Below are 13,750 nucleotides of genomic sequence, written 5' to 3'. Positions count from 1 at the left end.
CAATGTACATCATTATAATCCTTTGATGTAGATTAATGATAGCTAAATCACATTTTCTAATTGCCTCCTTCTTCTGTGGTTTATTATTAAATTTTAAGAAAAAACTTGGCTAAGCTGCTCCTTAGTAACATGTGTATCTCTGTTCCTTGATGTTTTGTAAGGTTGTCTGAGAAATATTTATATTCAGAGAATAGAATTTTTTTAAATGTCATCATTAAGAAATTTACTATGTAGAGGAGGGACCAGCATTTTTCTTCATGGAATGAATATGACAATTTATCGTGCTTTGAAGCATTCACTCATAAAAATTGTTGTTGCTGTTAGTAATATGATTTACGTTCCAGCAGGGGTGGTGGTTTTGCTTTTTACGGTCTTAACTTAGATATGCTTTGTAAAATCCAGGATTTACAATCACATTTGCTGTTGTGGTCCTTGCTTAGTTAGGACAAGAAGCATAATTTCAAAAGCAAGTCATTTCTGATATAATCTCAAATCTAGAGGAAAGGTCAACATGAAATCTTCCTGAGTGTATGCATTGTTACTAGATGATTAGTCAATTATTGTGTACATATAAATTACACGAACATATGCTCTTCTCATTCACTTCTAAGGGCCAGGTACACCCGACTATGCAATTGTTTTTTTAAATTTTAGATTTAGATTTTTTTTTAGTCAGTTGAGTGTGTTGCTGCTACTTAGCAGCCTTAATTTTCCTTTAAGAGCCTTATTCTACATTTTGTAAATTTTGTAAGTATTAAAGACTTCAGCATTTGATTTGTGTTTAATTGAAAATGTCATCATCTATCTTTAAAATAAATTTTAGAACATCAAATTTAAGTTTTTACAGACTACCAGAGGATTAACCTTTCAGTCTTTCTAATCCTGAGTCTTAAAAAAGCAATCCTGGTAACATTTCATGTTGACCTTTCTTCTAGATTCGAGATTATATATCACAAATGACTTGTTTTTTGAAATATGCGGGTCACCGCAGAGAAAAGACCTTGTTAGAAATTAGACACAAAGTCTCTGTGCGAATGGATACCTCATTCTGATTATTTTTATTTTCAAGATCCTGACCTGATAACACTTTGTGGATCAGCTGATTTTCAGCTGGGACATAAGAAGGGTGTCCCAGAGTTTGACCTTACTCAGATACACGCTCCTGCTTCCAGCTGGGTTTGTTGGCTCCCTGTCTAGCTACTTGTAATGCTTCCATCTGTCCCAGGAGGAAGAGAAGACTTCTTTGGAGTAGAATGGAGTTTGACTGAATTTCTTTGCTAGGCAGAGTAGAAGGTCTATGAAATTTCTACAGAGTTAAATATGAATTATTTGTTTTTTATAATCCACTGTTTAAAAATTTTTTCTTGCCTGTTTTAATTACTGTCTTTGCTTGGCAAATCTACTTATAAAGATTGGGGTTTTATACTCAAGAAATAATGAGGTGGAAGAGGAATAGAAGAATCAATTTTGAACTTGAGAGATTTGAGAGATTGTAGTTTACTAATCCTCTGGTGTATTAATAATTTTAAACTGATAAAATAAGTGTTTTGTGTGAATAAAAGACACAAAAGGAATGAAAAAATAATATTTCATAATGTCCTTTTCCCTTGCTGAGATTTTAAGACATGAGGATGTTGAGAAAAAATGTGTTCCCAGAAACAAATAAGAAAAATGAAACTAAAATTATGTTTTATCTCTTAAATATTAAAACTTTTCAGGAATAAGCATACTTGACAATTTTATATAACACCTTTGTAGCATCAGACACATTTATTTCCTACACAGCAGATGTTACCAGTTCTTAGGAGTAAGATGGCATTCGTTTTCTTCTTAAAGAAACTTAGTTTTAGAACTAAGTTCATTAAAACTTTGCTTTAGATTCTGTAATGGAAGTGAAGGCTTATAAAGGGTTTCTTCATCTTGAATGAAGAGTGACTTCTCAGGAGAAAAACATAATCCGATAGCTTCCTTTTTCTTTTCAGTCGGACGAATGAAACATATTCTAAGTATTCTAGTTGGTCAAAGGAGATTAAGTCTGTGTTAATTTGGAGAATGAGTTATCAGGCAGTAGGAACTTATTTGTCAGGCATTGTTACTCCTGAAAAGTGGTGGTTTTCGAGTTTCACCTGCTGTTCCTGTGCTCGCTCTTTGACTGAAAGAGCCTCTTGGTAACCCAGTTCGTGTAGGAGAGGAGCGCTGTATTGGGAGGCCGACCTCCCTCTTTCTTTTTAACTTTAATTTCTCATCTTTACGTGAGAGAATTGAATGTATGATTCTCAAGTTTTCTTCTTCTAGGCCTTAAAAATCTAACCTTTCATATAAATACTTGTGAGGGTTTAAGAACAGATATCGGATAATTTATTCATCAGTATTTTTTGAGCACTGTTGATTGTGCTCACCACTCTACGGGGCAGACCTGGGTTGGTTTTACCTGTCCGTGTGCTGTGGGAGGAGAGAATGTTTAGGGAATGCTTTTTAAAGAGAAATGAATGGGCTTAAAGGCAAAAACAAAATAAGACAACTTGAAAGGGGAATCCCTGACAGAATCAGAAAGTAGATCACCATACAGCTCACTCACCGACTGTTTCGTAAGCATTATTAATGGGCAAGATTGGTAGGTCTAAACAAATACAATCCATATAGAGATTATAATATACATAGTCTGAAGAAAAGCTCACTTTGTCTGTATGTTTCCTCTGTTTCATTCTGATGTCGTTTGTGTAGGTTTTCTACACATTTAGCCATTCTGTGACACTGACTGGGTCTCCTACAATTTCTTTCACTCAATTCTGACACTGCCTGCCTGCAGATAAATGTCAGAGCTCCAGGTTAAGAGCTCAGTCCCCGGGGCACCTGGGTGGCTCAGTGGGTTAAGCCCCTGCCTTCGGCTCAGGTCATGATCTCAGGGTCCTGGGATCGAGCCCCGCATTGGGTTCTATGTTCAGCAGGGAGCCCGCTTCCTTCTCTCTCTCTGCCTGCCTCTCTGCCTACTTGTGATCTCTATCTGTCAAATAAATAAATAAAATCTTTGAGGGGGGGGGAAGGCACAGTGAGGTTTAAAAAAAAAAAAAAAGAGCTCAGTCCCATAAGACTCCCCTCCCCACCCCCCCACCCCACTTCAGATGCTGACTCTGTATTGGAGGTTCCCATGACATCCTTGGGTTTGATTGATTTGCTAGAGTGGCTCACTCAAGAAAATGTTTTACTTATTAGATTACTGTTCATTATAAATGGAGATAACTCAGGAGCAGCCAGGTAGAAGAGATTTCATGTAGGTCAAGGAGTGTGCGAAGGGGTGTGGAGTTTATATGCCCTCTCTGGGTGTGCCACTTGCTAAGCACCTCCATGTGTTCACCAGTGTGGAAGTTCTCCAAACCCTCCTTTTGGGTTTTTCTTTTAAAGAAAGAAAAACCTTTATTACATAGGCACAATTGATTAAACCTGTGGCTCTTGGTGATTGATTGAACATGTAGCTCTTCTCCCTTCTTGGAGGTTGAGGGTGAAACTGCAAGTTGTCACCCGGATCTTGATTGGTTTCCTGGGCACCCAGCCCCCATCCTTAGAGGGACTCCAGAAGTCATCTCCTTAACGGGAGTTTAGGTGCAGTTGAAAAAACTGTGATGCATAAGAGAAGACACCCATTTCCTCTTTATTACTCTGGAACTATGCTAGGCCCTGGAAATGTGACTAAATACTTAAAACAAAAGATACCCGTATGGATTCTCTAGGAAATTACTAGGGTTTTTGAACCTCTGTACTGGGAGCCATAGATGAAGACCAAATATACTTTCTTACATTACAATATCCACATATAGGGTATACTTGGTGAAAAGTTTTAATGTTTAATTAGTAAAAATAGCTATGGCTTCAAATCCCAGCTCTTTCAGGAACCAAGTTTATAACCTTAAACATGTTTTGTTTTCTGTTTGTTTAATTTAGATAAGAAATAAAAGAGAGCATTCTTTTTTACAACCGATTAAGCTATATTAAAGTGTATATAAAATAGTGTGAAAGTCCTCCTCTACCCTTTTTCCTCAGCTGAAAAGTAGAAAATCCCTTTCTTGTACTGTTTTCATTGTTTAACTTTCTCCTTTTACTTTTATGAATTTATGAAAATATTTGGACATAAATGCAGTAGAACTTTTAGAACACAAATGGGATTGTGCTATGTAGAAAAGTGTCTTGTAGATCTTTGGGTTGTCCATTGACAAATACAGTGACCACATACGATTTTGTAGTCTAAATGCTCCATAGCTAACTGATTGCTGACTGATGAACACTGACTTTTTCCCCTAATTTATGCTGTTCAAACACTGCTGCAGTTAACATTCTTACACATTTATGTTTGCAGGTACATGTGTGGATATTTTCAATATTTGGTAAGAAAGATGACTAGAAGTGAAATTGCTTTGTGAAAGGGTATATACATTTAAAATTTGCAAATATCTTACTGTATTGCCTTGGAAATTCCTGGATTTGATTTGCTAATGTTTTATTTAGCAATTTTTCATCTTTGATCATAATTGGCAAAGGCCTCATCATGGATTCCTGCACATACAGTTGGTTGCAATATAGGAAATGAACTCTCACCTTGGGGAATTGACTTTGCACAATAAGCAGAAATAGGCCTGCTTTTTTTCCCCACTACCACATCCCTGAAAAGTGGCCTGGGTAAAGAGCAGCCAGGATCTTGTCTTCTTGCCATGCCCTGCAGTAACATACAGGTTTCTCAGGGTCCCTGGCAGCTTGTGTCCGCACATCAGTGCTTGTGTGTGCCTTCAGTGGTGTAAGCCAGAAACATGTGAATCATCTTATCATCTTTGTCACTGCCACTGTCTTATACTCCCTTCATCACCAAATTCTGTAAATTTTATCTCCTGAATACTTTTCATGAAGAGTTGGTTTTTTTTTTTCCTTCCCTTTTTACCACCTTCCCAGTCTGTTATCTTCTACTTATACTCCTACTTTGGCCTCTTACCCATTGCCTTCTTCCAATCTGTTTTCTCTCCAGTCAAGGCTGATCTTGTTAAACACAGATGTAGTCATGCCATCTAACTTACATAAAACATTTTATTGGTTTGAGAAACAGCAAGGAAATCCAGTGGCTTGAATGGAGTAGGGAGAGAACAGGAAATGGAATCAGGAAGGTAGTGGAAGATCAGGTTGTTTCTGACCTGTTAGACGGCTACTAACATTTCGGCTTTTATTCAGAGTCAAGTGGAAGTCTGGAAGGTTTTAGTGACATGATTTGACCAATTAGAAAAGGATCACTGACTGCTGTGTTAAGAATACACTTACAGGGGAGAAAGTAAGTACATAATCAGGGAGATGATTTAGGAGGTTATTATAATAATCTAGTGCAAATTGATGGTGTCTTATACCATGTTAGCAGGAATGGAGGCAGTAAGTGAATTTGGATTTATTTTGTCCGATTTTGGATGTAATTTGCAGGTAGAACTATAGAACTTGCATTTTGCATATAGGTTATGAAAGAGACAGAGGTAAGTTTGATTCTAAAGTGTTTGTCCTGATTGATGATGTGTCATTTCCTGAGATGGGGACAATTGTAGGAGGAGCAGGTTTGGGAGGACGGAGATCAGGAACTCATTTTGGTCATGTTCAGTGTGAAATACTTACTAGGAGTCGACTTGCTTGTAAGAGCTGTTTAGTAGTCAGTTGAATATCAGTCTGGAGGTCATGGGAGAGGTCTGGGCTCTATGTACCCATTTGAAGTTGTTCTTGTATCTATCGATAGATAGATGTAAGGTTACCAAGGGAGTGACTGCAGGTGGAGCAGTCCCAAGCCTTCCCACTTCAGAGCTGATGGAAGGAGGAACACCAGCAGTAAAACTTGAGGCTGACTCCACAGAACGCTTTTGCTTACCTCTTGGACTCCATTTTCTCCTTCTCCATACTCCAGCCACAGTGGCTTTCTGTCCATTGAATGTGCTAAATCATTTCCAACTTAGGACCTTGGTACTTGCTCTTCCTTGTACTTGGGAACCACTTTCCTAGATCCTTATGTGGTTGTTTCCCTTTGTCATTTGTTGTGAGGTCTCATCTCGGAAGAGAGCTTTGCAGAGAGGCCTTCCTTGATGACCTTAGCTAACACAGCTAGGTGTTTGTACAAGAATACTCACCCACAAATGTGGCACCTGGTCTACTTAGAGCAGTGATTCTTTTCTTTCTTAAGCTCTACTGAATCTTTGTGTTTTAATATCTGGTTATTAATTATAACTATTGCTTGGTGAATTTTCACAGGCTGAACTTACCCAGAAAAATCAACAATATTCTGGAAGTCCCTCTTGCCCCTTTTGAGTCACTAACTCCTTTCCCCAGGGGAGTTATTGAATAATTACTAATGTTATTGGATAATCACTATTATGACTTAACATATCAGATCCATTTTAGCTGTTTTTATGTATTCTTTTGTATCTGGCTTCTTTTGCTCAAGAATATATTTGAATATGTAGTTGTAGTTCATTCATTCTCATTCTGGTTTACAAAGCTTGAGGTTATATTAGGTGGACCTAAAGAGTTGTGACCATTGTCTTTAATCCCCTAGATTGATTTTGTCTGAAGTCAGTTGAAGTTCAATCATGTGAGTCCTCCGGTTTTGTTGTTCTTCGGCATGGATTTGGCTATTCCAGGTCTTTTGCTTTCCATATTATAGCTCCTTTGCTTTCTCATGTAAGTTTTAGAATCAGCTTGTCTGTTTTTACAAAACAAAGCCTGGAATTTTCATTGGATTATATTACAGTCTGTAGATCTCTTGGTGAGAATTGACATCTTGGCAATTTTGAGTCTTCTGTTCATGAACAGTGTTTTATAATTTTCATAACTTGTACATACTTGATTAAATTTACTTTAAGTACTTTGTTTTTTTGCACTTTTATAAATACTACCAATTTAAAGAAATTTTCATTCTGCATTTGTTCATTGTTCTATAGAAATATAGTTGAAGTTGAACTTGGTATATTGACTTTGTATTCTGTGACCTTGGTAAGTTAAAGTTACTTGTTAGTTTCATTAAATTTAAAAAAAATTTCTTTGGGATATTCTATATAGTGATGCAAGTCAATTGTAAATATGTAACAGTTTTATATCTTCCTGTATAATCTCTGTGCCTTCTGTATCTTTTTAAAAATTTTTTTATTAATTTTTATATCTTTTTCTTACTTTGGTGTGCTATCTAGACCTTTCTCTATGTTGCTGAATAGAAGTGGTGAGAACACACATCTATGCCTTGTTCTTGATAGTAGGAACAAAGTGGTAATTGTGGTCCTTTGCTATTAAGGAGGATAGTAGCTCTGTGTATTTTTGTAGATGTCCTTCATCAGGTTGAAGATTTCCTTTCTATCCCTAACTTGGTGATTTTTTAAAATCATAAATGGTTATTGGATTTTGTCTCCTCCCCCATTTCTGTTGACAAAATCATATGATTTTCCTTTAGCTTAGCTATGTAGGAATTGTTGATTTTTGTAGTGAATTACTGATTATTGTAGTGTGTTCATTGTTTTTCAGAAGTCTTTTTAAAAAATTAAGCATCAACAAGTCTTAAATTTTTTTGACTACTGCTTATTAAATCCCACATTGGCCTGCTTGTCCATCCAATATATCTTTTTTCCATGGTTCTTACTACTGTCAGCATGCTGTATGTTCTACTTATTTATTTGCATATTCTGCCCATCCCCAGTGGAATTTAAGATCCATGTTTTGTTCTCTGTTGTATCACCAGTCCTTAGAATGTTGTCTGGAATTAAAGTAGGACTCTGTAAATATTTGTTCAGTAAGTGAATATCTGCTCTTGAGGAACTTACTGTCTAGGAAGGGAGAAAGAGGTACGGAAATGTGATACAACTTAGGAGAACTAAAAAAACAATTCTTTTGGAGCTCAAGATGGGGGAGATTAAGTTCACGTAACAGATTTCTTTTCCTTTTTTTCTATCAGATTTGGAAGAAGACACATCTAGGGGAAATTTATTTAATGATGCAGAAAATAAGAAGAATTCAATAAAAATGTGGTTCAGTCCTCGAAGTAAGAAGGTGCGATACGTTGTGAGTAAAGTTTCAGTGCAAACCCAGCCTCAGGTGATAAATGATGAGGGCGCTCGGCAGGCCTCCATGTACGAATTTGTTTCTGCAAGTCCCCCAACAAGTGTTTGTGAGAGGGCTAAAAAGGCTTCTACAAGATCTAGAAAAAAACAAAAAAAGAAAACTTTAGCTGAAATCAACCAAGAATGGAACTTAGAGGCAGAGAGAGAAGATGGTGAACTTGACTCCAAAGAGGAGTTGAAGGAGAAGCTGGTGTCTTTCTGCAGCCAGCCATCCGTCATCGCTAGTCCTCGGACAAATGGTGAGATAGACTTACTTGCCAGTGGCTCTGTTGCGGAATCACAGGGTTGTGGCAGCTTCACTGAAGTCTCTTTACCGTTGGCTGAGCACATAGACTCTCCAGAAGCGGAGGGCAGGAGTGAAGATGTGACTCCCGAGAAGAAGCTCTGTGAGAATCCTCGTGCGTCAGGTCCCAGTGGGCGACGTGGCCGTCGCAGCGGACCGTCCAGTCCCGTCCCTAAGCGATGCAGGAGCAGCATTCCTGGCACCAGCAGACAGCGCATAGTGCTTGCAGACAACAAACCATTGCCTGGCTGCTCCTTACCACCCTCGAGCAAACTCAAAGCTGGTGACACTCTGAGGAGGAAAAACAGTAATGCATCAGATGAGTCCACGAGCCTCTCCCCAGGTACACCACTGTCCGCACTGAACAGCCCGAGTTACAGACGGATGATGTCCAGCCCCTCAGCTGCGAAGCTGTCACCCACTAGCCTTCTGGCTGTGAAAAGAAATCATAGAGGAGAGACTCTGCTTCATATTGCTTCAATTAAGGTAGGATGCTTACCCTGAAATACAGTTTGGGGGTGAGACCAGCCATAACGCAATTTCTGCAGGGCTTAGGGACAATAACATAAGATGACTAGGATAATTAGCCTACCACATGTGATGCTTTGAACCAGAGAAGAAAATTCGCAGGGACTGCATCCCCACCTCAGAGCAGTGGCCCCTGGGCCTGAGGAGCATGATCTTGTAGGAGAAAATGAATATTTCAGTATTTCAGCTTCTGCTTTGCCAAGGGCTTTCATTTGTCTATTCCTTAATGGTTTTGTTGAGTTTTCACCACGTTCTCCTGCTTGCTTCATGAATATAGACAATTGCAGGTTATTGCTGGCTGTACATCTTTACCTAGCCAGAGAGCTAGGGACTGTGTGGGGGGCCACAGACTTGGCGTGTGGCGTATGCTTGTAGTGGGCACTGCCCGGATTTGCAGGGTTGAAAGATGTGGTCTGTACATTTTTCCAATGACCCGGACATTTGACTCTCAGAAATGGCCCCGTGGTTGACCATGAGGGACTTTGTCTGTATCCCACAGCCAGCCGTTTCTTTTACGAGCCTGCTCATTATAGTTACCTCTCTTTATTTACTGCCTTAACACTGGTAATGTGAATTTTTGGGAACGTAGCCCATTTGTCAGGCATGAGATATACTTGCAAGGGTTCATCTTTGCAACCGACTCAAGAACTGTACATATGGGCAGCTGTTAGCACCATAGCTTCGTAGACTTTGTGATCTCATGCAAGTGTTACCAAAATAAAATATGGGAGAGCTTAGGACTGAGTTCGGATAGCTTTTATGATCTGTTAGTAAATTCACAGGAAATCTTTGGGTCTTTTGCATGGATAGAGAACTTCAGGAGATCTGGAGGCCATTGGAGATCCCCACACAGACAGCTGGTAGGCAGCATGAAACATCAGGGAAGAACGTGGAGAAGACATTGAGTCCAGGCCTTTCTATGTTTTTGTATGGAGAAAGGGAAAATCACAAAAAGGAGTTTCCCCAATGGTTAAGAGTTTTATTTTTTTAAAGAGTTTACTTATTGATTTGTGGGAGACCGAGATAGTGAGAGACAGTAGGAGCAGGGAGAAGAGGGAGAAGCAGGCTCCCCACTGAGCAGGAGCCGGATGTGGGACTCTCCATCCTAGGACCCTGGGATCATGACCTGAGCTGAAGGCAGACGCTTAATGGACTGAGCCACCCTGGCGCCCCTAGGGTTTTATTTTTATTTGTTTATTTGTCCTTGCTTTATATTCTAATAAATGGTGAAAAAGGAATATTCTATATCTGATACCAGGGAGGAGGAAAACAGCTAGTTTCTACGTACATGTCCTTTGAACAACTTGAATTTTCAGTTTGTCCCAGTTACACTTTAGTTTATTTTTTGCAAAGCATTAATTTAAAAAATCAGACTATATTTTTTGTCCTGCTTGTTTTATATTTAATAAATATGCCCATAAGCTATTGTAATCTTAACTTTTTTAATGCTATAAATGCTTCATTAGACATCAGTAGCTAGAATAATAATAATTTTTTCATTTTTCTGACTAATGCATAAGAATGCAGACTGCTTTAGTTTCTACATTTTGCTTTCTGGTAATTATTTTCAGACCACCAGGCAAGCTTCTGTTTTCATTGGTAGAGAATTTTTCTTTTAACCATAATATTAATATATCTTTACTAATGAAGATCTCTAGGAGCTAGACCATGGTTTGACAGACTCTTTCTTAAAGGGGCAGAGTGAACATTTTCAGCTTCATGGGACATACGGGCTCTACAGTTATTCCTGTCTGCCCTGTCTGCCCGTAGTTCAGAAGCAGCCATAGACAATATGTATGTAAACCAATAAAATTTGACATGTAAAATCGTGTCTGGCCTATAGGCCATAGTTTTCCTACCCCAGGCCTCAGCAATGGAAAAAAGACACAGAATTTTAAGACCGGGGGAAAAAAAGATGCTATCTTGTAAATTTTCTCCGTTGAAGGATTATTTATCTAGGAAGAGTATTGCCCGTGTTAAAATTACCCATTTGATTCTCTTGAATTTTAGCAAATACTGTTATTGTCATTCGTTGGCAGATTCTGATACAGTACTTTTAAGAAAAGCTAACGGACTTCTGTTGTTTTTAAGTTACTATTTAACAAAGATGCACTCTCTTAAAAATTTGTTAATGAGTCGAATGAAAACCCCCCACCCAGGTTGATTTTTTTTTTTAATATTTTATTTATTTATTTATTTGACAGACATCACAAGCAGGCAGAGAGGCAGGCAGAGAGAGAGGGGAGGAAGCCGACTTCTGCTGAGCAGAGAGCCCGATGTGGGACTCGATCCCAGGACTCTGGGATCATGACCTGAGCAGAAGGCAGAGGCTTTAACCCACTGAGCCACCCAGGTGCCCCCAGGTTGATTTTGATAGAACAAATACTTGGGAAAAATCCCAGTGGATTTATCAGGATATTTATCTTTTTATAAATAGTATTCATTTCACTTTCTGCCCTAGTTTCTCACTTGCAGGCAAGAATGAATGATCTGTGTGTCCTAGAAAACCACATACTGTGAGTCTGCTATCTCGATTCATGTTTTGTGGCCACCTACTTTAGGAAAAGATTTGAGGGGGCTCTGAAGTTCAGATAGTAAAAATGGAACCAGGAGCAGGGGAAGAGGAAAGATTTCCTGTGGCTGAATGGAATGTAGATCTGATGACCTTTCAGGCAGCGCCGCCAGATCAGGGGCAGTACCAGGTTTTTGCTGTCAGAGGTAGATTTTTGTTGTTGATGTTCTTCCCCAGAGTGTCTCGGTAGACTAGCCATTTCCATTGTTCCAGTCAGCTTCTACGAGTGCACTTGCTTGGTGTGTGTACTGAGGGTAGAGGACCCCTCCCCCCAGCAGTTATATTGGGCTAGTTGTCCAAGCTAGTTAGCTTCTCCTCTGCAGGTATAGCTTTGCAGAATCGTCTCCTATCTTGCCAACATCATTGATAAAAGTTCTTCAGTACCTTGCCACGCACCTGTCTCTTGGCATCTTTCTTGGGTATAACCTTTCCACAGCTTCTACCTTAGTGGAAGTTACTTATCTTTCTTGCCCTGACCTCATGTTTCCTGTTGCTGTCATAGCAAGTCACTACACATTTAGTGACTTAAAACAAAGCAAATTAATTTTTCTTTCTTCTTGTTCTAGTTCTTTCTTCTTTCTTCTCCTTTCTTCACCCTTCTTCTTCTTCTTCCTTCTTCAACAGTTCTGTAGATTAGAAGGCCAGTATGGGTCTCACTGGACTAAAATCAGTTTGTCAACTGTGTTACATGCTAGAGGCTCTAAGAGAGAACCTGTTCTCTTGCTTATTTGGGATGTTGCACAGAACTGGATCGATCCTTGTGGTTGGAGGACTGAAATCCTGTTTCTTGCTGACTTTCTGCTGAGGGCCATTCTCCCTCTCTCACTCTCTCTCTCTTTTTAAAAAGTAATCTCTACACCCAATATGGGGCCTTGACCTCACAACCCCGAGATCCAAGAGTCTGCATGCTCCACTGACTGAGCCAACCAGGTGCCCCCATTCTCTTGTTCTTTAGTTTGTGTCCCCTCCTTCTCCTGTCTTCAAAGCTTGCAACAGCAGATGCTTCTAAACAACTCCTATAGTTAGACTGGGGTGACCCGGACAGCGCAGCAGAATCTCCCCATCGAAGCTCATTACCCTAAAATATAGTAGAAACTGTAGCACACGGCAAAGTCCCTTTTGTACAACATATTCAAGTTCTGGGGGTTGGGACACAGACAGTTCTGCGGGGGTATGGGGGGTGATTATTCTAACCATCACCACTGAAGTAGCTTCCTAATTTCTTGCCCTGCTTTCCTGTACACTTCCTGTATTCAGATCCCTATATGGAAGCCAGAATAAATTTTGACCTAAATTTTGATCCAAGTCAAAATTTGTCATTCTCTGTTCCTCTACCGTAACTTCCTGGCCCACTGAAAATCACATCCACAGTCCTTCCCGTGGCCTACACAGCCCAGCGCATTCATCCTCCTCCAGGCTTCTGCTCAAATGTCAGAGGGACTTCCTAGCTTACCTAAAGTAGCAGCCCTGCTTGTTTTATATTTCTTCCTGTTATTTCCCGACATGATTATAGATCTCTTAGTCTCCTGCCTTTCTCTTTAGAATGAGAGCAAGAATTCTGTTTGTTCACTGTTCTGTCTTCAAGATCTAGAACATTGCCTGGAACATTACAAGTGAATTTGATGAATAAGTGAGCAAATTTTCTATGTCGTCATGATCTGAACCCCATTCCATTCTCTTGTCACACTGAACTTTAGTTTTATGAATTGTTCAGGTACGTTCATTAATGCTATTAATGTTCTTTTCTCTGACTCTTAAATTCTTTCCTTTACATGCTTCCTTTTTCCTTCCTGGCTCTTTGTACACAACCTTCAAAATCCAGTTTACATCCTACCTTTTTTAATAAGTCTCAGAATTCCCAGAATTCGTTTCTTCTCTATGGTGACATTATTTTGTTTGCATTTATATTCATTTAGCTTTATGCTTATGGCATGACTCAAATAGTGTGGTTACCTAGAGCATATTCTCATTTAAAATTTAACTTCAAAATATGAGTAATAACCGCATGTTTTAAAAATAAGAATAAAAGTATTTGTAGTAGAAAACTTCACTTCTATTTTGGCCCCTAGACAACACCCTATTACTGGCAAGCTCTTTTTCCTCCTTACCTTTCTTAAACTTGTGTGTCCTTTGTGAATTTCTTTATGTAAATATAAACGAATGCTTTCATATTAGGACAGAGGTTTCTGTATATTTTCATAGTTGCATTGCTTTTTATCAATTTTTTCTGTTATTTTTAATTATTCCCTT

At 39.0% G+C, this 13,750-nt stretch overlaps 1 protein-coding gene across 2 annotated transcripts in view; it reads left to right on the top strand.

Moving 5' to 3' along the window:
- The window catches only part of BARD1 (BRCA1 associated RING domain 1), an 83,035-nt gene that overhangs the window by 21,637 nt on the left and 47,648 nt on the right, over positions 1-13,750 (top strand). For both annotated transcript variants that reach the window (XM_059393419.1, XM_059393420.1), the window contains one exon: positions 7,952-8,886. In XM_059393419.1, coding sequence (XP_059249402.1) covers positions 7,952-8,886 — 935 coding nt within the window. The remainder of the gene's footprint in view (positions 1-7,951; positions 8,887-13,750) is intronic.

Source organism: Mustela nigripes, chromosome 3, assembly GCF_022355385.1.
Source record: "Mustela nigripes isolate SB6536 chromosome 3, MUSNIG.SB6536, whole genome shotgun sequence".
NCBI lineage: Eukaryota > Metazoa > Chordata > Mammalia > Carnivora > Mustelidae > Mustela > Mustela nigripes.
Note: the sequence above shows the minus strand (reverse complement) of the source record. Positions and strands in the feature narration are given on the sequence as shown.